Source organism: Xenopus laevis, chromosome 4L (assembly GCF_017654675.1).
Source record: "Xenopus laevis strain J_2021 chromosome 4L, Xenopus_laevis_v10.1, whole genome shotgun sequence".
Classification (NCBI taxonomy): domain Eukaryota; kingdom Metazoa; phylum Chordata; class Amphibia; order Anura; family Pipidae; genus Xenopus; species Xenopus laevis.
The window spans coordinates 16668948-16696810 of NC_054377.1; the positions used below are offsets into that span (position 1 = coordinate 16668948).

General features: G+C 43.2%; 1 protein-coding gene across 4 annotated transcripts in view; it reads right to left on the minus strand.

Annotated features, from left to right (window-relative positions):
• The window catches only part of lsp1.L (lymphocyte specific protein 1 L homeolog), a 51605-nt gene that overhangs the window by 10184 nt on the left and 13558 nt on the right, over nucleotides 1-27863 (minus strand). For 2 of the 4 annotated variants that reach the window (XM_018256355.2, NM_001127789.1), the window contains 7 exon segments: nucleotides 8940-9089; nucleotides 8322-8571; nucleotides 6880-6962; nucleotides 5622-5739; nucleotides 4458-4574; nucleotides 2911-2954; nucleotides 882-963 (listed from right to left, as the gene is read on the minus strand). In XM_018256355.2, coding sequence (XP_018111844.1) covers nucleotides 882-963; nucleotides 2911-2954; nucleotides 4458-4574; nucleotides 5622-5739; nucleotides 6880-6962; nucleotides 8322-8571; nucleotides 8940-9089 — 844 coding nt within the window. 4 annotated transcript variants of the gene reach the window in all.

The window sequence follows — 27863 nt, forward strand, 5'->3', positions numbered from 1 at the left end:
TTTTTTTTCAAAACACATCAGTTAATAGTGCTACACCGGCAGAATTCTGCTTTTAAATCCAGTTCTTAAAAGAGCAAACAGATTTTGTTATATTCAATTTTGAAATCTGACATGGGGCTAGACATATTGTCAGTTTCCCAACTGCCCCCAGTCATGTGACTTGTGCCTGCACTTTAGGATGGAACTACTTTCTGGCAAGCTGTTATTTCTCCTACTCAATGTAACTGAATCCGTTTCAGTGGGACTTTTACTATTGAGTGCTGTTCTTAGATCTACCAGGCAGCTGTTATCTTGTGTTAGGGAGCTGCTATCTGGTTACCATCCCATTGTTCTTTTGTTTGGCTGCTGGGGGGGGGGTGATATCACTCCAACTTGCAGTACTGCAGTAAAGAGTGACTGAAGTTTATCAGAGCACATGTAACATGACTGGGGCAGCTGGGAAACTAACAATATGTCTAGGCCCATGTCAGATTTCAAAATTGAATATAAAAAAATCAGTTTGCTCTTTTGAAAAATGGATTTTAGTTCAGAATTCTGCTGGAGCAGCACTATTAACTGATAGATTTTGAAAAAAACATATTTCCCATGGCAGTATAGCTTGGATCCCCTGGCACTGAGAAGCGAATTGTGTACTTATCAGGGGTGTGAATAGTAGTGAGACTGAGTGAGTAAGTTGTCAATGGAGTAAGAATTGCTCAGTATGGAGCGTGAAGGTCTGACATGACTAGTTAGTCACACGGTGGCCTGGCAGCGATGGACTTAACTAGAGGACACAGGATTAGGAAAAATTCAAGAGCATATGAAATCACTAACAACTGGGCAGAGTAGTGGTTCTCTGTATCTAAAAATATTCTGTGTAACACACATTATTAGGTACCTACCTCTATCGCATGCGTGTATTGCTCCAGGCGGTCGTCGATCTTGCTTATTGGAAGAGGGGGTTCGCTCTTCTTTATGCTGTTGCTGAAGGACAGTGTGAGAGGGGCAGCATGAGGCATTGCCAATAGAATGAAAGCCCAGGAAAAATAATGAGGAGCAGAAAATGAACACATGAAAAAGTGAAAGCATGAAATAGCTGGGAGAAGACAAAAGGGTTTAGCCTCTGGCTGACAAGTAAGTCAGTAAATTAAAGGGTTTGTATTTATGAACTAGTATCGTGTGGAGATTGATATTCTTAGATGATTTGCCATTGGTTTTTATTTTTTATTATTTGTAGATTTTGAGGGGTTTTTCAGCAGCTTTCCAGTTTGCAATTACAGCAATCTGCTTGCTCGGGTTAGTTGGACCCCACGCATTAACTTGAATAAGAGACTGGAATACAAATAGGAGAGGACCTGAATAGAAAGATGATGGATCAAAAGTAGCAATAACAATACATTTGTAGCCTTACAGAGCATTTGGTTTTTTTAGCTGGGTTCAGTGACCCCCACTTGAAAGCTGGAAAGAGTCAGAAGAAGAAGGCAAATACTAGAAAAAACTAGAATAATGAAGACCAATTGAAAAGTTGCTTAGAATTAGATATTCTATAACATACTAAAAGTTAACTTAAAGGTGAACTACCCTTTAAAGGAGAAGGAAAGGTTAAAACAAATTAAGCTTTATCAGAAAGGTCTATATAAATACACCAGTAAACCCTCAAAGTAATGCTGCTCTGAGTCCTCTGCCAAAAGAAACACATAGGGGCAGATTTACAAAATTCGAGTGAAGAATTCGAATGTAAAAAACTTCGAATTTCGAAGTATTTTTTGGGTACTTCGACCATCGAATTGGTTAAATTTGTTCGAATTCGAACGATTCGAACGATTCGAAGTAAAAATCGTTCGACTATTCGACCATTCGATAATCGAAGTACTGTCTCTTTAAAAAATACTTCGACCACCTACTTCGTAGATAAAACCTACCGAAGTCAATGTTAGCCTATGGGGAAGGTCCCCATAGGCTTGCCTGTGATTTTTTGATCTAAGGATTTTCCTTCGATCGTTGGATTCAAATCCTTCGAATCGTTCGATTCGAAGGATTTAATCGTTCGATCGAACGAAAAATCCTTCGATCGATCGTTCGCAGGATTTGCGCAAAATCGTTCGACTTCGATATTCGAAGTCGAACGATTTTAGTTCCCAGTCGAATATCGAGGGTTAATTAACCCTCGATATTCGACTATTGATGAATCGGCCCCCTAATGTCATTCCTTTTATTGTGTACACATAGGGGTATATTTATCAAAGAGTGAAGTTAATAGTGAAGTTCCACCACTAGAGTGAAATTCCGCCACTATCCATTCATTTCTATGGGATTTTTATAGGCGTATTTATCAAAGGGTGAACTTTCACTTTCACCCATTGATAAATACACCTTTCAAAATCCCATAGAAATGAATTGAGAGCTGCGGAATTTCACTCTAGTGGCAGAACTTCACTCTTTGATAAATTTACCCCATAGGCTTCTGTATCAGACTTCCTTCTTTCAACTGAAACCTCCAGGGCAGGGCTTGAGCATGCTCCAGTTTTGCTCCCTCTCCCTTCCCTCCTCCCTCCTCCCCTCCCTGATGTAATCTAAGCCCAGAGCTATCAAGGAGCAGGGAGAGACTTAGGCAGGAAGTGATGTCACATCAAGCTAATATGGCAGCTGCTATCCTAAACTAACAGAGAGAGCTTCTAGAGCTGTTTACTCGGGTATGGTAAAGCATTCTGCAGAATAAATATAGTGTTATAGCTTGCACTATTGTGGCTAATCTATTGGCAATAAACTGCTTCAGTAGCTTTCCTTCTCATTTAACTTAATTAACAACCCTGAGAAAAAATGGAAAAGAGTACCAGGACATACATAATCGTATGGTCAGCACTGGTTAGAATTGGCTTGACCAAATCTGGGCATGTATGGCCAGTCCAATGTGTCCACTGTGTCACTCACCTCTTCTGGATGGAAAGGTTCAAGCACTCTGTCCTTTCAGTTATCTGTCAGGAGAAAGAGAAAACACTGTGAGTAACACCATCCCAACCAAAATGCTGCGTAAAAATGTATGTGCTGCAACTGGCGCCACAGAAGCTGATTGGGGTTGATATTGGTGGTGGATGCAACTTAGGACAAAATTTTGCACTTTGCACATTGAACTCCATTGTGGAAAGAAAGAGGAAAAGGAAAACAAACGGCAGAGACAAGAGAGAGACATAAATAAGAGCCGACAAACAGAAGAAAGGAATCTGAGAAACCCTAATTAGTATTCCATGAAGTGCCTCTCCTTCCTAGAAATACCAAAAGGCCTCATTTTGTTCAAGGCTCTGATCTTTTATCGTCCCGGGCCATCCCATTATGAGGGAATTGGAACCAAATGAGACATTATCTCTGCTGTTCCAAGTACCATGCTCTACATGGCGCCCTGAGTGGGGCAACCCATTTCCTTTTCCTTCCAGATACTGCAATCCAACGCTTTAATCAGAATTAAAAATACATTAGGATCTAAAACATCAATGCTGTGAAACAGTAATATATTACGGGCAGAAATTATGTGCCAAAAATGCAAATTTTAGTAGGGACACTGAGTAAGGACAATTTCTATTCATATAGATAGGTGGAGGGCGTTCCTCCGCCGTCTGAATAAATCTTTTATCACAGATAAACACATGGCATTTCTTTTTGGCTGACAAATGTTAATGTCAGTTAAGATGATTTTTTTGTGGCTCACCCCGTGTGACATTAACTGAGCAAAGATGAGGAGGCCAGCATTCTTAGGATATAGTTCACCATAGGAAGTCATTTTATTTGGAATATTGCAAGAGAGATTTTGGGGGTAATAACAAGCACCATGTTTTCATCAGGTCTAGTAACCCGTAGCAACAAACCATTGTGTAGCATGTATTGGCCTGCAGTTTGAAAGCTAATTATGTTTTCCTTAATAAAAAGCACCCATCCCTTTCTGACATCTATCTCTTGTATCTACCAGCACAACCACTTTTGTAAAGGTTCCAGGCTACAGTTTGTTGGTTTAGGTCCGTTGATGCAACACAAACATAAGAAAAGAGGAATTGCCTTATTACCAAATGACAGACAGGTGTCCAATTCCAGACAGGTGTCCGTAGCCTCAAATCTCAAATTTAAGCATGGACTCTGTAGAGCAGGGATCCCCAACCTTTTCCACCAGAGAGCAACATTCAGATGTATGAAAAATGTTCCTGGGTGGTGCCAAATAAGGGCTGTGATTGGCTATTTGGTAGCCCCTATGTGGACTGGTAGCCTACAGGAGGCTCTGTTTGGCAGTACATCTGGTTTTTATGCAACCAAAACTTGCCTCCAAGCCTGGAATTCAAAAATAAGCTCCTGCTTTGAGGCCACTGGGAGCAACATCCAAGGGGTTGGAGAGCAACATGTTACTCACAAGCTACTGGTTGGGGGTCACTTCTGTAGAGGAACAGTAAGCAAAGACATGGGAGATGCAGGTTACAGTGGAACCAAGGGCTCACCTTTACAGTTGTTGCAATGGTTCCTTCACTCTCTCCATCACTGCTCACTGAGAGCCTACGATCGGCTTCCACTTCTGCCTCCCACCTCTCCCTGGGTGTCTCTGATTGGTCCTGAGCCTGATACATAAACAGATGGGAGGTTAGTACAATTAATGTATCAGTGCAAAGCCCATTCACCCAGTACAGAACCATGCAAGACATCAATTATGGCCTCATCCTGTTCATCTATTAGTATAAGAGGATGGAGACTAAATACTGGACTATGGGAGTTTGGGGGAGTTACTACACTACCTACACTATACCTGCCAACTGCTCTTTCGATTGCAATTGGTAAGGGAATTTGTACAAAATGTATTGGAAAAGTAAGATTTTGGCTGCTGGTGATGTGGGGCTTAGCCTATGACGACGTAGCTTAGGGCAATGGCCCATGGGGAGTTTTCCCGTACTTTGCTGACCTCCTGCTGAGCTGGAAATCTTACTCAGCAGCCCCTCCATTTGATGGTGTTGGTGCAGGTCGAGTGATAAACAATTGACCCACGAGCAGGTCTGGACTGAGATTCAAAATAGGCCTGGCATTTCAGGTAGACAGAGGCCCAAACAGGCCACACAGCAGCCCAACAGTCCCCACCCAGCCCCCCCCCTGTTTATGGCAGGGGTCACCAACTTTTACCCGTGTGCCACATTCAAAAATAGTTGGGGAGCACCACAGACATGCAAAAAGTTCCTGGGGTGCCATATAAGGTCTGTGATTGGCTTTTTGGTGGCCCCTATGTGGACTGGCAGACTACAGGAGGCTCAGTTTGGCAGTGCACCTGTTTTTCATACAACCAAAACTTGCCTCCAAGCCTGGAATTCAAAAATAAGCACCTGCTTTGAGGCCACTGAGAGCAACATCCAAGGCTTTGGAGTGCAACATGTTGCTTGCGAGCTTCTGGTTGGGGACCACTGGTCTATGACAACTTATAGCAGCCCCTCTGGCATTTGCCAGAACCCACAAATTGCGAGTCCAGGCTTGCCCACGAGTCTACCAGCAGGACCATGGCGATTACCATACAAGACAAGGGAAGTGCAATTCTCAGTGTTGTGCCACCCACCAGGAATCATCCCAAGTGACAGTGCCCTTAAAGCCAATCAAAGACATCCTAGAGGTGGTGTTTGCGTTACCTCGTGTCTAGAGGAATAATAGCCAGTTTCCTCCACATTTTCATTGGTCTCTTCTGGTACCTTATGGCTTTTAGGCTCATACTCCAAATTCTCATCATCTGCATGTGATTCTGAAATACTAGGGAAAAATGCAGGATCCTGATTATTAACATTCAGGTGATAAACATGTGTGTATTTAGCCAACGTCCCCGATTGAGCCTCTCCCAGCTCCTTTTGGGTCCACGACTGTTGACTGTTCTACTTAAATAGTGACAATTGGGATGTATGCACCTGTTTAGCGACCCCCCCCCCTTAGTCTGTGATTAGCTTACCCGCAGCATAAACAAGTATACTAACAGTTGCCTTTCTTGCAAATATTTAGTTAAACCATCCCCCTTAGGGGGTGACACTGTATGTGTGTTTGCATGCATAATGGCCGGCTCAATAACTCGCAGGCTTTGCCTTTAAATAGCCAAAGATGAAGGAACCCCTTCCTTAACTTCTCCAATATACAGTGTATATGTAGGAGCATTAATATATACATAATAGACCTATAATATATTGTTCAGATAATAGGCGTTAAAAATTGTGAAGCAGGAACTGACTTGTGTTCCCCTTCGAAATTCTAAAATCTGGGAACCCTACTTTGCCTTTAAAAGTTTCTTCTCCCAGAAAAATAATGGGATTGGGATAGGAATAAGGCCAACATAGTTTGCACCACGTCTTGTAACCCATAGCAACCAATCACTTTTAAACTTCCAGTAAATGCAAATGCTGATTGGCTGTTATGGATTACTCAAACTGGAATAAACTTTGCAGATATTAATTCAGGCTTTCAGACTGTTTGTTGATGGCTGCACTGGATCCTATGCAGATATGCTATACATTAGTTATCAGACATTCGGCATGTGAATTTTATATACTATTTTCCTTTCTTGCAGCTGCCACTCCCAGGCCTGTGAATCCCCAGCTGTGCTGTCTAAATGCAACCATGTTGATTCATGAAGCAGCTGTCTGGCTAAGAATTCTGGGAGATGTAGTCTAGTAACAGCTGAGGTTTACTGACTGATATAAATGACATAAACTGAATTATTCAGCAACAACAAATGCATGTCTGCTGTGTGCTTGCGGGCCAGCGGCCAACTCTAAACATCTGTTATAAGAAAAGGCAAGAAATCATGGTATAAATTAAATGGATTCTGACTCGTGAGCTCATGAGGAGAGTGTGTTCTATTCTTCCCGCTGGACAATATGGAGATAATTAGGAATAAAGCCGCACCTTGTTGCCCACTGGTGGCTGGAGAGAGTCTGCTCATCTTGCTCGCAGGGCTCGGGGTCACAGTTGCAGGGGTCGTCACTCAACTGAGAGGAGGAAGAGACACATGGATAGATGGTGAGGTTCACTTCCAGAGCTTTGCCATTTTTCAGAGGTGCCAAATTCTGTGAGATTAGTGTTCTGAGCTTTTGGCCCCGTGTGTGACATTCCAGGCTCAGCTCACATCAGGCACTAGAGGAGTTAGGCTTATGGGATCTGTCATTCTCTCTGGTCTGTGTCAATTAGAGATGTACGGCTTGTACCCATTAGGCTCATATTGAACTACAGCTCCCAGAATCCCCCGAAAGGCTGCTAGGGAACACTGCTACTGGTTACATGAGTTATCTGGAGATCAGCAGATTTAAACATTTTTATATATCTTTCCTAGAAGCTATCTAATCGACATTATTTCTCTTAATGGTGGTGACACATGCTAGCATTCCGGGGAGATCTCAGCGACAAATCTCCTCTTCTTCAGCTGACTAATCTCCCCGGAAAAGCCGACCCGCCGGTTAAAATGTAAATCGCCGGCGGAATGGCACTCGGAGAGCTTGGTATTCTGAAGTCGCCCGAAGTTGCCTCAGGAACGGAAGCGCTCCAAATGCCATCCCGTCAGCGGTTTACATTCTAGCTGGCGGGAATCTCCCTGGAATCTCAGCATGTGTCACCACCCTAACTATCCAGTCCAGGGAAAGAATTGAGTGATTTAATTTTCTAGGGGGTTCCTAAAGTGGTTGTTCTCCTTTGAGTTAACTTTTAGTATGCCATAGATAGTAACATTCTGAGACAATTTGCAATGGTTTAATTTTTTATTATTATTTAATTATTTAGCTTTTATTTCAGCAGCTCTCCAGTTTGCAATTTCAGTTTCCATCTGGTTGCTAGGGTCCAAATTAAACTAGCAACCATGCATTGATTTGAATAAGAGACTGGAATATGAGTCGGAGAGGCCTGAACAGAGAGATAAGTAATACAATGTAGCAGAAGCCTTAGAGTATCCTTACAGAGCATTTTAAATGGGGTCAGTGACCCCCATTTAAAAACGGGTAAGAGTCAGAAGATGAAGGCAGATAGTGTTTGTTCTTTTGTCATGAATATACAAGAGCCAGTGAATATAAAAGGGGTGTTGGATGAGACCATGCTCCATGTGCAATCAAATTGCCTAAACAAACCAGAGGCTTCTAGAATGAACAGAATCTCTCTCTCCCTCTCTGTGCCAGTGTCCATGTAGAAACATGGCCTGCAGGGTGTGTACGTTTATGTAGTAACATGGTGCAGCAATCCATAGCAACCAATAAGTAGTAATAAAAACAGTTATCTGATTGGTTGCTCTGGATTACAGAATTCCATCATGTGTTACAATAAGCCAAACGATAAGACATTCAAGTCTCTTAACCATCATTTACCTCTGTCACTTCATAACGGGATGTGCCTTCATCCTCCTCTTCCTCCTCCCTTGATATTGGTGCTTCCTCGCTCTCTTCTTCTCTAACTTTTGGGGAGACACTTCCCTCCTCTTCAGCCGCTCTTGCTTCACCCGCTTCCTCGGTGGCCTGGATTGCACCCTGCAGTTTCATCTGCACTTGCCTTTGGGACCAGTCACTGAATCCTTCATCTTCCTCACATTCCATGGGTCGTCCAGGCTTTAACACCACACTGCAAAAGAAGAATTGCACCCCAACATGAGCCTAACAAATAAGGTTGGCATAATCTCTATTAAAATAATAGACTGGCCCTGGAATTTGTTGCAATTGGCCCATTACCAACCAATCAGTTATTTACATGGATATCCATTGATAACAATGACCATGATCCATGGATAGGCTTGTAATCTGAGCCAACAACTATTTTCACAAGTTAATTCTGAGGGCAGATATGGTCATATCTATACAAAGTACATGGATGGGATGGAGGATAGGTAACACCCTCTAAATCAATAATTAAAGCTAATAAAGGAAGAGGCCAAGGTACTTGGAGCAAGAGATTGTAGAAAATGGGTGCTATGACCCAGAAACCACGCTTACTGGTCATCACTCTGGGTGCAGGTTCCCCCTGTCATGTTCTCTCCTGTGTCTCCATCTTCACTCTCATCCTGTTGTTGTCTTTCACGTTCTCTCCTGCGACGCTCTCGGGCTGCCTCCTCCTCGTCCTCCACACTCCACTGGGTGGTTAGTCTGAAAAGACAAGGTGGAATATGGATTATGGATTTGTGGTGAGCCCCAGTTGCACTTTTCTCATTATAGGAGGCAGGTATAACTGACCCTACTTGGAACTTCTCTAAATACAGTTTTCGATGAACATCTCAGCTACCTGAAGAGTTAAACCCTGGTGACCCTAAAACCTGGGCCAGAGTTTACCTATGTAGGCATGCTGCCAGCCTGAGCAGGAGAAGCGCTCTTGTACAACAAACCATTGTAACTCTTATTATTGTCTTCAACAAGTAACAAAGGAAGCACGGAACTTACATCCACTTAGTTGCTAACCAACCCCCATATAAACTGTAGCCTGGACTTGTAAATAGACACTGCTGTAAGATGAGAAAAAAGGAAATAAAAGCAGCGCAGCATCCTTTCACTCCGTACCTGCAACCTAAAAATAGGTAACCAGAATGAGACATTTTCCATTAGATGTGGTAAGTGTAGGGCTGTAGTGTCTCATGAGGGTGGGATCTGATGATTGTCAGGCAAGTGTCACCTGCAATATAATGACCATCCCCACTGCTACTATAGGAACCATCTCTCCCTACTATACCTGCTATCCCACAGTCACACTCCCTTCCCACAAACTATTATCCACTGTTACTATAGACACCATCTCTCCCTACTATACCTGCTATCCCACAGTCACACTCCCTTCCCAGAGACTATTATCCATTGTTACTATAGACACCATCTCTCCCTACTATACCTGCTATCCCACAGTCACACTCCCTTCCCAGAGACTATTATCCCACTGTTACTATAGGCACCATCTCTCCCTACTATACCTGCTATCCCACAGTCACACTCCCTTCCCAGAGACTATTATCCACTGTTACTATAGACACCATCTCTCCCTACTATACCTGCTATCCCACAGTCACACTCCCTTCCCAGAGACTATTATCTACTGTTACTATAGGCAACATCTCTCCTTACTATACCTGCTATCCCACAGTCACACTCCCTTCCCAGAGACTATTATCCACTGTTACTTAAGGCACCATCTCTCCCTACTATACCTGCTATCCCACAGTCACACTCCCTTCCCAGAGACTATTATCCACTGTTACTATAGGCACCATCTCTCCCTACTATACCTGCTATCCCACAGTCACACTCCCTTCCCAGAGACTATTATCCACTGTTACTATAGACACCATCTCTCCCTACTATACCTGCTATCCCACAGTCACACTCCCTTCCCAGAGACTATTATCCCACTGTTACTATAGGCACCATCTCTCCCTACTATACCTGCTATCCCACAGTCACACTCCCTTCCCAGAGACTATTATCCCACTGTTACTATAGGCACCATCTCTCCCTACTATACCTGCTATCCCACAGTCACAGTCCCTTCCCAGAGACTATTATCCCACTGTTACTATAGGCACCATCTCTCCCTTCTATACCTGCTATCCCACAGGCACACTCCCTTCCCAGAGACTATTATCCCACTGCTACTATAGGCATCATCTCTCCCTACTATACCTGCTATCCCACAGTCCCTTCCCAGAGACTATTATCCCACTGTTACTACAGGTACCATCTCTCATTACTATACCTACTAAATGTATTGTATGTAACAATTTAGGCTTCAAAAAATCTAGGACTGGACCACAATCATGGCAATGACATGGGGGTTAGACAACATATCTGCATACATAACTGACCACAGACCCCTCAATGTTCGTAATCATTGATTTCTGCCCAACCCAATTCACCCGAGGTAGGTGTGAGAATAGTAGCAGCAACAGCAGGAGCAAAAGTGACGTTATTATCAGCCCCCTGCACAGCCGGTTCCATCCCAGGAATGTGTAACCTCTGGCACAATACACATGCGTGTTCTCACGGGTTTGTATCCTGCTGGCCTTTAACCTTCCCATCATGAGATATTCAGAGCGCGGCCCCCACCCATCAATATTCTACAGTTGCTCTGCATACAATTAGCACACCGGACGGTTATTCCATAACAGGATACAATACAACATCTTGAGATGCGGGTTGCACAAGAATCCTCGGCCCATTGAAGTTGCATAACCTTCATATATTTCACTGGTGACAACATAATAACTTGTGTATTTCTGCTCCTGGTGCTGGACATCTGCACTTAGCAACATTCCCTTCCACTGAACTACTAGCTGTTGGATCAATGCTGTCACATTAAAGGGGAGGCAAACACAAAAACACATTTTTTTCTAAAACTAGAAAATATATTGCAATGATTTTAAAATTAATGTAGATAGCCTTGCCACTGAAAGCAATATCTGTTTGTCCCTTGTTATTCTTTTCACTCACTGCCAGTTTTGACCATTGAAGCAAAAGCCAAGTCTCCTCCAGCCAAGATTGCAGTTCTTACAATGCCTTTTATGCTTCTTGACAGATGTATTAATCAGCTGACTTCTGCTACATTGTTTCAATAGTCAGGACCAGCTGCTCTTCTGGATAGTTGTGCTCAGCACTACTGCCTTTGTCCCACCTCTTGTTCCATATTTTGTGCGTGTGTCTGTTGAAGCCAGGGTGCCCTGGTGCTTCCACCACCTTCAAAAAATTACAGTAGGTCCAGGGTTGGAGTAAGTAATTGACCCTTATATTTTAAGACAGTAATTGTAGGGCTTCAAGTCCTCTCACCTTCCCCAGGCAGGGTCCGACCCTATAGTCAGAACTCATTGTTTCAACGTGATTATTAACACAGATTTGTATTTCAATGGTCATAGATTTAGAGTGATGAGAAAAACCTTTGTCGAAGTTCGTACACTCCCTATAGGCTCCAGTGGAATTATCATGAGATAAACTGGGAGAAAACGTTTTCTCATTAAACTGAATCAGGATCTTTCTGAGAAAAACTATGTGCTGCTGCTGCATTCACCGCATTCCAACATGGCTGGGGGAAATGATCTTCCTCTTATCACATCTCATTTTTAATTGACCACAATATATAATAATAGCCTTTTTGTGGACTACTTAGTTGTAGTTCAGCCACAGTTGTATGGCTAGCCCTTCAGGATCACGATCTTCTGTTAAGATAAGGATAATGGATATGCTTCCATAAACATCTCAAGATTGCTCTGAGACCGATTACTCCAAGCAATTTTCAATAAAGGGCCTGGAAAATGCCAGATTAGATGCAGACAAAAACAAAAGAATTATTGGGGCCCCTCCACTTTTTATGCATCAGACATGGCGTGGGAGGTTCCAGCCACCAGATGGCTGATATTTTACTGATCCAACTGGTAAAAATATCATGGTGACAGTGTTGCCAATGGGGAAAAAGATAGCAGACCTTTTTCAGAAAATGTAGCAACCCTGGGTGTAACTGAACCAAAGCATATGGGCCACACCTTAAATCAATCCAACCAGTTTGATCACTAATTGGATCAATTTTGGTCACTCATGAACCAAATCCACTTATGGGACTATTATTTGGGTATAAGTGCAAGCTGGCCATGTGCTACTGATTGGCTGGCTAAGTACATGGTTGGATCAATAGATTTTGTCTAAGCACATGGCAAACTTGTGCTTATACCAAATAATAGTCCTGTTGGATCATAGGCTGCACTTGGTTCATGAGTGGACAACATATATCCAACCATTGGTACAGACGCATACATATTCCTCTAAGAAGTCTCTGCCTAAATCTTTAGCCAAAAGAACAAGACTCCAAAACATCTGTATATGAAGTCCGACTCACTGCAACGTTTTTAATTCATGTGGACCTATGTAGGTGTGCAAATGAAAGGACGATCTGCAGTCAGCATGGAAGGGTTTTGTAAATGGGGAGGGTCGAAGGGCAAGAAAACGCTTTGTCCTAAAGAGCAAAGAGACGTGGGCCAGACATTCTGCTCGGTGATGTTCTGCAAAAGGCTGAGAAATGAGTAATGCAGAACCATCTGCACAAGCAGAACAATGATTCATTCTCTAGCGGAGGGAGAAGCGGAGAAAAAGAACTGACACTTAACCACATCGTCCCTAATATGATATCTAGTTAGACATTTGCACAGCATCATAAAGTGATATGTTAGTTAGTGCTCTCTGACGCACAGATTGCTTCCATACCACTAATATAAACTGTTGCGCAAGGTTCTTATCTACCAGCTGCAAGTAGAATAAACTGTTATAGCACACAACAACAACACTGCACAGGGCTGGACCAACGATGAAATCACTAGGAACTTTATGGACCAAACTACAAAGACCCATATGATACAGGCTCATTTGATAGGAACTTTAATTGCATGGCTGCCAGAGGGATAATTAAAATCAAAGGCTCAGTCGTACTTTGACACAAGAACATGCCTACAAACTATGGTTGCCTTAGGTTTGAGCACATAACTTTGTTGCCTCTATGGGTAACTGGAATTTATCAATGGGGTTATCTCAAGAAAATTTACAAATGGATTTGTGTTTGTGTTCATCATGTCCTCTATGAAAATCACTCATATAGCACTTAACACTCCAGCTACCAACCTCCGCATTCCAGTCCACAGTAATGGTCTGTTTTATCTACCACTACAGACATCCCAATGCGATTGTGCCCCCAAGGCTGCATGGTCCTAGTGCTAGCCCATATACTCCGCTCTGGTGAGAGCGCACATGCATGCCTGCACCGGATGGCTGGGGAGTGACATTATTCTATCGCTCTAGGCCCGGGCCTTTGTGGCCTCGCTTGGACGGCAGCTTATTGGCCCGTGTCTGGATCCCTCCGACAGGCTTCCCTGATCGATTTCTGGCCTAAAGTTGGCCAGGTGTCGATCGGGTAGGGCTAAAAATACCATCGAATTTCGAACCTCATTTGTTAGTGGATCAGCCCGATGTTGCCCACCTCAAGCTGGGCATATCCGGGAAAGATCCGCTCATTTGGCAAAATCACGAAACAAGCAGGTCTCTACGTGTATGGCCACCTTTAGTCCTCCCACTTTATCTTCTCTGAGACAACAGGCATTTTAAGACACCCTTAGATCTCCAGCTACCACTATAAACATTCTACTTTTGCTGCAGTCAGTCCTCAACCTATAACCACTGGCATTCCATTCAACAGTAACTATTGTGGGGTTGCTGAACCTTTTTTTTTACCCGTGAGCCACACTGAAATGTAGAAAGAGTTGGGGAGCAACACAAGCATGTAAATGTTCCATGCTAAATAAGGACTGTGATTGGCTAATTGGTAGCCCCTATGTGGACTGGCAGCCTACAGGAGGCTCTGTTTGGAATTTTTTCTGCAACTAAAACTGGCCTCCAAGCCAGGAATTCTAAATTAAACAGCCGTTTTGGGGCCACTGGGAGCAATATTCATGGTGTTGGATTGGTGAGCAACATGCTGCTCATGAGCCACTGGTTGGTGATCCCTCCACTGCAGAGACACTAAACCGTCAGCCACTGACATGTACATTCCATACAGCACTTATCATCCTCTTCAGACATATACAGAGACCTCCATCTACCCTCATGTATTACTATAGGCATTCTATTCCACTGGGACCATCCTGTTTATCTACACTCAGACCTCCAGCTACCACCATAGACATTCCGTTGTACACTGACCATCCTTTATAAACTCCACCAGCTTCCCCCACATACAACTGCATTCCACAGTGTCCACCAGCTTCAGCAAGAATCAGATCTCCGGCTACCACCCTAGGCATTCCATCTCCATTATCTTCAATCAGATCTGCAGCTAACGGCACAGGCATTTTAGCCTGATTTCATGGTACTGCAGGATATATGATATTAAGCAGTATTATTGTTCCGCTGCTTATATATTATATTATTATATTATATACATAGACTGTAAGCACCCTTGGGACAGAGACAGATGTGAGTGATAAACAATGTGCTGTATCAACACAATGTTAAATAAAGATTAATAATAATAATAAAATAATAATATTCCATCTTCATCTTCAGTATTCACTCCCACACAGTTTTACTGCATTTCCACCCAGCATTCTGCTTCTCTATTACTTACTCACCACTTTGGTATTCCATGAAGTAATCATATACCTTCTAATGATCAGTTTGCCTCCCCTTTAATCTGGGATTCTCATGAAAAACACACAATGCAACGCTGAACAAAACAAGCAAGGGAGGTAACTACATGTATGAACTTAGATCATTTTTCACTTAAGCTGGCATAGGACTTCTTTGCCTTAATCAATTATTCTTCAATAAAAAGAAAGTTTCAGAACAAGCTGATGATGAAGACAAGAAACCAAGAACTGAATCCTGTACTTTCCCTTAATCCTTCTAATATTCATTCCTAGGGTTGTTTTTAATAGTGGCAGAGACCAAAGCTATTGTTTTATGTAAATTATTATAGTCCAGCCTAAGGGCCTTCAGCTGTTTTTGAACTACAACTCCCAGAATCCACTTGCAGGTCTTTGGCTGTTGGGCAAGGAAGTTGTACTTTAATAGCAGCTGAAGGAACACCGGTTGGCTGAAATTACTATGAAATGTCTTGACCCTGCTATATATACATATATCTACATACATATTATCCCTGTTGCCATTGCAGTTATTCAGGTTTGCTCTGTGGGGTCCCAATACAATTACTTGGGCTTCCACACTGACACACCTCTACCAATTGCTTTTGTGTTTCTCGTCTACACAACACATTATACTGATGTTCAACAATCCCACCTACCCAGTACCCACTCATTACCCCAATCTGTACAAATTGTCACACACTTACACCTTCCCCATTGCTAATTCCCACCTCCTGCCTCTCCCTACCTTTCCCTCCATCCCACACACCCCTCACTGGTTACATTCCTTTACATCCTCAGCCAAATGCTCCTCTTCCTCACATATTCTTTCTTCCTCTTTATCCCATTAACCTTTCCATCTATTCTCACGTATTTCCTACTTGACTGTAGCCAGTACTTCTGCACAATTTGCCCCATCCTTTCATTTCATCCCTCTGCTCATGTCTCAACCTTTTGCCTTTCTTTCTCTCTCTTTGTTCTTCCCACCCAACCATCTCTACTGCGCCCCATCCCCTCAGTTCTCACCTTAGTAGATTCTGCAGGCTTTTCTTGCTGGAATTCCTTCTCAGGATTGAGGTGGGGACCGTTTCACACTCCATCCTTTACCTATCCCCTTCCCTTATTCTTCCTCTTGTCCTTTGTATGTGCTTCTCCCCCCTCTCTCCCCCACACCTACTGGGATCCTCTGTGTGTGTTGGTGTCTGTCTCTCTATCTCTCTATCTCTGCCTTTATTAGCTTTGCCCCTGTTCCTCCGTCCTCCTCTGTGTCTCTGCCTGTGTCTTTGCAGGAAGTTTCAGCTGCTGCTTTTCCTTTTGTTATAAGGTCCTGCTCCCTCTCCCTCCTCCCTTGCTGTTGGGAAGTCAGGGGGAGATGATATGAGGTAAGAGGAAGCCAGACCCTCCCTGCTGCCCCTGTGTTTGGGGAAGGGGAGGAGGGTGACAGTATGTCTCTGTCTGTGTCTCCCCCCATATACTCTCAGGGGGAGTCCCTGTATCACAGTCAGCAACTGCATTTTCTCTGATGCTTCATTCCAGTGTTACCAAAGAGCTCTCTCCATTCCCTCCTTTTCCCCATTCATCAGCTCCTCTCTCTCTCTCATACTATTGCCTCTTTCTCTTCTTCTCCTCAAACTTTGGGGCAAATTCACTAAGGCTAAGGCCACACTAGGCGATAGCGCCGCGATTTGACTCGCGGCGACTTTTCGCCGCGACTTTTAAGCCGCAATCGCTGGGGAAACTTTTGCGCTGGCGTCTATGGGGAATCGCGTAAAATCGCCAGCGTAAAAACACACGCGGCGATCTTTTTTCTATTGTCGCTCGAAATCGCCTAGCGAGGCAATTTCGAGCGACAGTAGAGAAAAGATCGCCGCGTGTGTTTTTACGCTGGCGATTTTATGCGATTCCCCATAGACGCCAGCGCAAAAGTTTCCCCAGCGATTGCTTAAAAGTCGCGACGAAAAGTCGCGGCGAAAAGTCGCCGCGAGTCAAATCGCGGCGCTATCGCCTAGTGTGGCCTTAGCCTAACCAGTGAAAATTCGCCAGCGCTGGCTTTGAGCCCATCGCAACACTTTGCCAGGCGTAAATTCACCTGGACAATGCTAATTCACGAAGATCCAAAGTTTCGCACAGGGTAACGAACCCTGGCGAAGTTGCGCTAGTGAAAATATGCTCAGCAGTTCGAAGTTGGCGTTGGCTAATTTGCATAAGGTGTGCAGTACAATGGCCGTATATGCTGCAGCAACTACATTACACTACACAAGCCCAGGGAAACTTAATAAAATTATATAGAGTCGATATATTGCCCTACACATGTGCCGACAGTTTAATGTAGGTGCCAAATGTTATCAAATGGGGGGAAGGAGGGTACCCCAAAAATAATTTCGATCTTTTTCAGCCTATCACCCAGTAAAAAGGAAAAGACGCCAGCGTTTTTTTGGACTTATTAAAATTTTCAACTTTTTTTTAAGGAACTCCTATCTACTCTATTGCACGTCGCCAGGTCTGAGTAGGCGAAGGCAAGTCTGGTGATAGAGGTAACGGTCAGTAAAATCAGTGAGTTTGCGTAGTAATGCTCTCTTTAACTACTGCATATTATTCTTATGTTCATTGCATAGTCTCAAAGGATTAAGATGACCTCTAACTGTTGTTGGGCTATTGAGGCCGGTCCTTTATATCCAGAGTCTAGGTGGTGCAAAGCATAAATCCCCTTTGGCACAGGTGGTGTGGTAGAGCCAGTTGTAACCCTGTACGGTATGTGGACAACGAGCCTATGAGAGTGATATGATCGATGTGCTAACTAAAAGTTGGACCCTGAGTGACTCAACCCAAAGTCATTTAAAACCAGGTGTAGGGCCAAGGTTCTGTATGGTCCCAGCCAGAGGTGACCGGGACATTCGTTCTGTTCCGCCCTATAACAAACAAACCAACACACCCTGGGGGTGCGGTAGGACGCACCTAGGACTCTGGTATCTCTGTAGCAATGAACATTATAAAACCGAATACTGCAGTAGGTTATTTTGTACTTTAAGTTACGTTCTATTATTTGTAATGCTGATTGACAGGTACTTCATGACGTTCTGTTTGGCACCATCTAGCCTTAAGCTGGCCATAGACGCAACGATCCGATCGTATGAATCGTGGATTCATACGATTTTCGGACCGTGTGTGGAGAGTCCCGACATTTGGCCATTTGGTCGCCTGCCGATAATATCTCTGCGTATATTGCCGATCGTACAATTAAATGGGGGATCATTTGCTCAGTCGCATTGTGTTATGGCATCTTTATCTTGTGTTACTGTTGCTTTAGGGCAGGGCCACACTAGGCGATAGCGCGGCGATTTGACTCGCGGTGACTATCGCCTAGTGTGGCCTTAGCCTTAACAGCTGAATAAGAGATTAACAGGGATGCTTTTTTCTTTACACAACAGGCTTCCTGTCTGTGGTTCCATTGAAAGGCACGGCGGGGAGTCACTTTGAGCCCAAATGAACATAAAATAACTGAAAGGAACAATAGCTTGGGCACATTCGTTTGTAATTAGTGGCACTAAATAAAAACTGATGATCAATTTCTATAACCAGAAGTATAGCCATGGCCATAGACTTTTTGTCTAATAATAATAATAAGCTTTGAACTTGACGGTCTGTGATGTCCTTGTTATGGGCTTCTGAAAAGAGAGCCACAATCAGGGGTACTCCAGACAGGAATCCCATGGCAAAGGTGACCCCAAGAGATTCCAAGTTGCAACGTGTTTGTAATTGCAGATATGTCAACTTTGTAATGAAGAAATCCAGCTGATCCTCTGCCGTTTGGGCAAATCTATGATCTGAGCAGATCAGGGACATGACCATTCTTGTAGGGGCACTTGTTTTTCATTGGGGACCCAATCTACTTGTAGGGCCCAGGGTGCCAGTGGACTAATAACTGGTGCCACCTTTGGGGGGGGGCTGGTAACTAAAGGTGGCCATACATGTAAAGATCCACTCATTTGGCGAGGTTGAGGGGATTACAATACAGTACAGGCAGGCAGTTGGGGATTTTCGGGCAGATATCTATCAGGGAAGCCCGTAGGAGGGCATAATATTTGGCCAATTAAAGCTGATGTGAGACCAAGTAATATGAGGTCACATGATTACTGATTGTGCCCATGTCTACAAGCCAAGCAAAACTCTGACACTGGCACCCCAGATTCACACAATCCCTGATTTCACAGCCCAGACCCTTGATACCACTACCCCACCATTTGGTTTCATTGCCCCACCCCCTGACATCACTACCCCGCCTCCAGCTCTACGTCATCGTCCAGTTTTTATAAATAAAATAAGCAAATATGTCACCCCTCAATTATAAACCCAAATTCCTCTTTATCGCACATGGAAAGGAATGTATCAAAATGCCAAAAGTGAATGATTGTCCCCCGATTACATGGAGTTATCACACATCTCTGGATTATAATTTATTTATATAGCGCCAATATATTCTATAGCACTTTGCAAAGACTGTGCAATAATCCCAGTCATTTCCTTAGTAGGGTCAGGTCTGCGTCATCAGGAGCTAATTAATCTGCCGGGATGGGGTATAAACCACTTGAGAGCTACTAAAAGAAAAAGCAAGAAAAATTAAGACCAATTGCAAATGGTCTCAGAATATCTCTGTCTGCATCACAGTTAAAGTTAAATTATAGGTGACCTACCCCTTTATCGCTTTACATGTCATTTTTGAACATTTGACCCTCTTTCTAGACCAGTATTTCTAGTTCTTTACAATCTGACTCATTATTATGTGGATTTTTTTTTCGTCCCCTGTCTAGACAAGCACCTTTCTTTATTCCTACCATTGATTTGTCAGACTTATTCATTAACCCCCGGGCATCGTGTTCCTCCTGTGTAACCATTACGTCATGTCATTGGCCTGTCTCCTGCCCAAGGGTTAAACATATCACTGGTACATTAAATCATTCATTCTATATCATTTATATTATATTAGTCAGTTGTATTTTTCTATGTCTCACGTGTCGCATACACGTACCAAAAATACATACTTCTTTTGAGGAAATCATTTATGGAATCACACAAATCTGTCAGAAAGGCTTAGGGCCATTTCAAGTTGGTATAAGCCTTGTGGCCTAGTTATGTCTTATTTATCACGTCAGTATTTGCAAATGTATGTATTAAACGCAGATCAGAAATTTACAGATGATACAGACAGGGGTGTAAGTTTCTGGTCCCAGCCCCACAAATAAAATAAACATTTTCTTGCATGTATTTGGGGCAACGTGAAAGATAAACTACCTTATTAATGGAGTTGTGACACTCTTAGCCCATGTAGGTGTTTCACACTCACAATGTATCATTCTAACGGCTTTAAATATTTTAGTTAAGATTAAATGAGAGCTTTAGCTTGAATAGGAAATATAAACCTTTCTGACACAGTTTAATACAAATTCTAGACTTTCAAGCTTAATGTTGTCATAGAAACTAAAATATGCTTCCCCCCGGCTCAAATAAAACAGAATATTGATTGGAGCCATTTGATCAATCTGTCCAGAATTAGATCTATGCCCTCATTAGAATTATTGGTATGGGATCCGTCATCTGGAAAATCCGTTATTCAGAAAGCTCAGTGAAGGGACATGCATATGGGAGCAGCTGATGTTGAGCGGCGAGCTAGATGAATGAGTCTAGCGGCCGCGTTTAGAACAGATTGGAGTTGTGAAAGGCAATTTGTTGGAATACCTGTGAGGAGTAAGTTGCAGTAATCAAGGCGGGAGATGATGAGAGACTGAATCAGTGTTTTAGTTGATTCTGAACTGAGATAGGGTCGTATTCGAGCAATGTTACGCAGTTGAATACAACAAGATTTTGCAAGTGTTTGGATGTGTGGTGAAAAAGACAGATGTGAGTCTAAGATAACTCCTAGGCAGCGTGCCTGTGTGGTGGAATGAAAGGTGGTGTTGTTTATGGTGAGTGATATCTGAGGGACAGGGGAAGATCTTGGAGGAAATATGATGAGTTCTGTTTTAGAAAGGTTCAGTTTCAGGTGGTGCTGTGACATCCAGGAGGAGACAGCAGAGAGACAGTCTGTGACTTGGGAAAGGACAGAATTAGAAAGATCAGGAGTAGACAAGTAGAGTTGGGTGTCATCAGCATAAAGGTGATACTGAAGTCCAAACAACTGAATACGTTTTCCTAGCGAAGTTGTATAGAGCGAGCACAGCAGGGGGCCTAGAACAGAGCCTTGAGGAACTCTAAAGTGCAGGTAGGTATGGTTTATAAGGACAATCACATCTTCTGTAATGATGATGATGACGACGATGAACAATAGGACAGTCATTTGTTGACCCACTGCCCTATAAACTGCAAACTCTGCACAATACCATTTTTGTAGACCTAAAACTGTGTGCAGAAATCGTGAAGCCCCTTATTACATAGTTAGCCAGGCATGGTCGGACTGGGCTGGCGGGACACCGGGAAAAAACCTGGTCGGCTCAGACCCACACCATTCTGATCTCCCCCAATTGCAGCTGCTTGGTTGCTGCTTGGGGAACCTGTGGACCCTCCAATCCAAAACTGTAACTTGGCCCTCTATGAGGCCCACTTTCTGTCAACCAGTGGACCCTGCCAACTAAGTAGGATTGAGGAACTAAGTAGGTGACTCCACCTGTTCTAACAATTATACCCAAACCAAGCCCACAAACTAGATATTTGTGTCTATTGGGACAGTCTGATTGGACAATACTTTCTGCATGAGTAACGAGGATATCAGCCAATGCATCATAAATCACAAAGGCAATTCTCTTTTGTTAGAGCTCACCGTCACCAGTGTGTCTGTGCCAGTGTCTGAAACACAGAAGCTCTGATAACTTTCTATAATACAGGAACATCTCTCTTCTATTAAAAACATATTGGCACAAAACAAGATTTCTGAGCTGCATCTGTTGAAGCCCACTAAGTGTTTCCACACAAATGCCATTAATCTTAGGGAGAGAGAATAAACAGTGGCTGGAGCTACATCTCCATTGTGTATTCAAAACAGAATTCCTGGAAAGAAAGTAAATTTTTTTGCCTTGGAATTTTCCATTTTCATGAGGGACGAGGCACCATAGTGGGGGGGCTGAGGGTTTAGTTATGCCAAAAATGCTCAGAAAGTTACTTTCAATATTGAAGGGTTTATATTCCCTTTAATAAGTTTATACTCCCTTTAATAAGTTTATATTCCCATTCAGTGGTGGGAAGGGGTAAGGGTTATACAGGCTTGGATAGCTGGAACTACAACTCCCAGAATGCTCTGCTAGAGGGTTGGTTACACTGCCCCTGTTGGGGGTTATACCAAATTACAAAGGCAATGGAGGACAGCTTTGAATGGGGGTTGACTAGCTTAGGGAATGATCCATAGAACACATCTGTTATTGGTTAAGTGTGTTTTGGGCAGTCAAAATATTTACCCTTTAGTGTGGTCACCAGACAGATTTCTCCATTTTGCACAGGCCCATGTATCATTAACCCCTTCTGCTTTTTTCAAAATATCCAGGTTGTTCAGTAGACATGGGACGGAAAGCAAAAGGAAGGCTTGGCAAAGGGCCCCACCTTGTGGACAGTGACTAGAACAACAGCTTAATATTTCCCCAGGGGACTGTGAACCATGGTGCGTCTGCCTATCCTATTGGCATATTTATAGTGATTAATGGGAAGTCACCAAGAACCAGGGCAGCAATTAGTGGGGACCCATACTACTATAATAGCAGGACCCCAATTATTAGCCCACCAGTCACCTGGACAGTGGACCCTGCCAACAAGTAGAATGTAGCCCAAAAAGAGATGGCGGGTCATGTCCCTTATTTACCAAATCCCAGTATGACCAAGCACAATCCACTCCCTGCAAGATTCATCAAACCCTGTCCACTCCCTGCAAGATTCACCCCACCCACGAAATGTTGCTGAACTACAATTCCATAGTTCTATAGTTCATTCCATACAACTACATATTACCAAAGGTCAAAGCTGAATCCTTAAAGCAACAATGCTCAATAAAACTCTTTCCCAACTCTTTGAGAACCATTGGCCTTAATAGAGGATTTTTCGTTCCTCTGTGTATACCCATGTCCTTTTTTTTCTGAACATGAAGATCTCTGGAGGCATTGGCCATATTTCTTCTGGCTCTGAAAACATAAACATCGCTACATCTGCTCCCCTGACGTTCCAATGCAGCAGCGCTATACTGGCACAGTTAGAGATTGCACATTAATCTCAATATATGAGATCAGAGCCAGATGTTGCATATAGGACTAGTGAGGCTAATTCTCCTCTGAGAACCCTATTGAGTGTGCAATTATGTTTGTTATGCCTATTTCGGAAAGCCAAGGGTTTCAGGTTTATGTTTCCTTTAATTACAGATTGTAAAGAATGGTCCAGAGAGAGCTGCCAGCTGAATATCAGTATTTGTCCAACATATAGAGAGTACTGGGCAGATTTGGCTTGCTGATATTAGACTATAAAAAAGGGGTGGTTCACCTTTAAGTTAACTTTCAGTATGGTATCGAACAGACAATTCTAAGCAACATTTCAATTGGTCTTCATTATTTATTTTTTATAGTTTTTTTTTAAATTATTTGCCTTTTACTTCTGACTCTTTCTATTTTTCAAATAGGGATCACTGACTCCATCTGAAAAAAACAAAAGCAAAAATGACACATTTGTTGTTACTGCTACGTTTTATTACTTATTCAGGTCCTCTCCTATTCACATTCCAGTCTCTTATGCATGGTTGTTAGGGTAATTTGGACCGTAGCAACCAGATGCTGAATAAAAAGCTAAATAACTAAAAAAAGCACAAATAATATAAAATGAAAAGCAATTGCAAATTGGCTCAGAAAATCACTTTCTACATCATACTAAAAGTTAACTCAAAGGTGAACAAACCCCTTTAACGGAGATGTAAATCCTCCATATAACCCCTTTGTTGCACTCACCAACTGTGCAAAATACATGGTGCAAGCTGACACTGCAACGTAAGGTATTTCATGTTGGTAACTGTAGTCCAGCAACATCAGGAATGGTACCTTAAAGCAACAGTACCATCCAATGCCAGTGCCTCCCTTAATAATTTCAAAGGTTCTCCTAAAGAAATGGCTTAAAAGAGAACTGGAAGCTCCTAGATTGCTGCTCTTTATGTTGAAACCCAACACCCAAATCTAACATTTGAAGAGGGCTGTCTGTAGAGAGACATGTCTGAAAACTGATTTAACTGCAGTTGCAGGGAGTAGTAAATAGCAGCAGGTTTAATAAGACAACATGGCAAGAGTGGGGCAAGACTGTAGAAGCAAATGGACACGATAGTTCTTAAAATACAGGCTGGCCAACCTACAGCATGATAGATGGTGACATACAATTCTCAACACCGACCCAGAGTAAAAGGCTGTTGGCAATTTCTAGAGGCTGTAATTCAACAACAGCTGAAGGGCCATTGCTTGGACAGTTCTCAATTGTATGTAAATACTGGGCCCAACATACTCTCTCAACAGAGCAACAGCAGAATTCCCATCCATGTATTTTTTGATTTGGGGGTAGGAGGCAATCATTATGCTCTGGTGATTTAACTCACAAGGGCACATTTACTAAAATGACTGCATATGTAACAGTGCAGTAACCCATAGCAACCAATCAGCATTAAGTTCAGTCAACTGTATGTCTGACTGGTGTAAGTGTAAGGGGGTAACTACTAGTGATGTGAAGGTTTTTCCCGACCCGCACCAGATCCGCACCCGTCCTCCCTCCACCCGTGCCCGACTTCCGGCTTCCCTTTATAGACCCGCACTGACCTGCCACTCCGATGACATCACAAAAGGGGCAGGGCAAGCAGGCACATGGCTATAAAGCCGGAAGCTGGAAGTCGGAAGCTGCCAGTTGAAGGTGGCGTGCGGGGAGAGCAGGAGGAAGAGCTCAAACCAGAACCCACCCGCCACCTGCAAAGGGCCAAGACCGGCACATTACTAGTAACTACTACAACTCTATCTCTCCCTACTATACCTGCAATCCCACACCCACAGTCCTTTCCCAGAGACTATTATCCCACTGTTACTATAGGCACCATCTCTCCCTACCATACCTGCTATCCCACAGTCACACTCCATTCCCAGAGACTATTATCCCACTTTTACTATAGGCACCATCTCTCCCTACTATACCTGCTATCCCACAGTCACACTCCCTTCCCAGAGACTATTATCCCACTGTTACTATAGGCACCATCTCTCCCTACTATACCTGCTATCCCACAGTCACACTCCATTCCCAGAGACTACTATCCCACTTTTACTATAGGCACCATCTCTCCCTACTATACCTGCTATCCCACAGTCACACTCCCTTCCCAGAGACTATTATCCCACTGTTACTATAGGCACCATCTCTCCCTACTATACCTGCTATCCCACAGCCACAGTCCCTTCCCAGAGACTATTATCCCACTGTTACTATAGGCACCATCTCTCCCTACTATACCTGCTATACCACAGCCACAGTCCCTTCCCAGAGACTATTATCCCACTGTTACTATAGGCACCATCTCTCCCTATTATACCTGCTATCCCATAGCCACAGTCACACTCCCTTCCCAGAGACTATTATCCCACTGTAACTATAGGCTCCATCTCTCCCTACTATACCTGCTATCCCACAGTCACACTCCCTTCCCAGAGACTATTATCCCACTGTTACTATAGGCACCATCTCTCCCTATTATACCTGCTATCCCACAGTCACACTCCCTTCCCAGAGACTATTATTCCACTGTTACTATAGGCACCATCTCTCCCTACTATACCTGCTATCCCACAGTCACACTCCATTCCCAGAGACTATTATCCCACTTTTACTATAGGCACCATCTCTCCCTACTATACCTGCTATCCCACAGTCACACTCCCTTCCCAGAGACTATTATCCCACTGTTACTATAGGCACCATCTCTCCCTACTATACCTGCTATCCCACAGTCACACTCCCTTCCCAGAGACTATTATCCACTGTTACTATAGGCACCATCTCTCCCTACTATACCTGCTATCCCACAGTCACACTCCCTTCCCAGAGACTATTATCCACTGTTACTATAGACACCATCTCTCCCTACTATACCTGCTATCCCACAGTCACACTCCCTTCCCAGAGACTATTACCCCACTGTTACTGTAGGCACCATCTCTCCCTACTATACCTGCTATCCCACAGTCACACTCCCTTCTCAGAGACTATTATCTCACAGGCACCCTTTTCCCTCCCATCACTCTAAATCAATGGGGGATAATATTGGGACATGGGATACTCATACAGTATTTCCCAGGCAATCAAAACATTCCATGCAGTGTCAGGCAGAAGTATGTACTTTTCAGGCTGCTTTACTTCCTGAGTCCAGACACTATTTACAAATCATTATTCTATAACAAAACTATTGTATTCAGCAGTCAGAAGGGAAGAGAGCCAATACATTTTATATCAAGCAGAAAGGGGCGCCGGCATTGCGAGAGACACAGACTAAGTTATTATAAGTGAACTCAGCTTCTGACTCCATGAAGCTCGGATCCCTCCAGTGATCTCACATTAAAGACACATATTGTTTATAGGCAGAAATATTAAGAGCAGAACAATGGATATCCTTTATGGCCATTTCAAGCAATAGGAAAATATATATTTTTTTAATTCATCTCAGGAAATGATCACTTAGCAAACTACTTAGTAAAGAATAGGTTGAATGAAACCATGAATTCTCCTGTATATTCTCTAGGCCGGTCAGTTTTAATTGTGAATGTGTCTCTCCGCCACCCCGGGCAGGGACAGCTGCTCTTAGAAAGTGATGTATTATTGTTATTTCTTTTTAAACATTACCATCTGTTCGGCCAAATGGATGGCCAAATCCTTGTAATCTCTTCAAGTCATTAAAGAATTCTCCTACCCTGCCATCATTAAATTAGTATAAGTGAAGCTACTCCTCGTTTCTGTTAACTCTTTTCTATGCTGGGTGGGCGTGGCCGTACACGCATGGTTCTTAAAGGGTGGTGCAAAATCAAGAACAAAATGTAAGTGTAATTCTAAGCCACTTTTCTATAGACGTAGTCCTTACAGATTTCAAATGGAAATAAAATTGCTTTTCAAGTCAGCTCCTTTATTTCAGCCAAGACTGCAATTCCCACAATGCCTTGCATGCTTCTTAACAAGATGGCTAATCAGCTGGCTTCTGCTACATTGTTTACGTAGCAAGAACCGGCAGTGCAGGGAATAAATAGGTACAGACATCTGCTATTATATTTGCAAACCAGTTTTTTACCATGGAATATGGGAATCTTAGGTGTACGGCCTTTTAGCAGCATATTATAAAGTATGCTGCAGAGCTTACATTCTATCTGGCTTCCTTTGGGTGCAATAATCTATCCATCTTCTTAGCAAGACAAAACATGAGCTGCACTGGGAAATTATAGAACTTTACCCATTGCCTTAAGCATCTAAGAGTGTCCTGACCCTCCTCTATCACCTGCCGCACCCCAATCCATGTAAGGGCACAGAGCACAGATCTGTGGAGCTGGCAATTTACCCCTTTGGCCAACGACCCTTATGTTTCTGTCCGTCACAGGCAGGCACAGATGTTTCCTCCATCTCATCTCCTTAAATTGCCCCCCTCTCAAAATGCCACAGACAGAGAGAGAACGTTACTAAGTATAACACAAGGGATAGGAACAAAATAGGTGCTGGTCACAGTAAATTATGGGCCGTCATG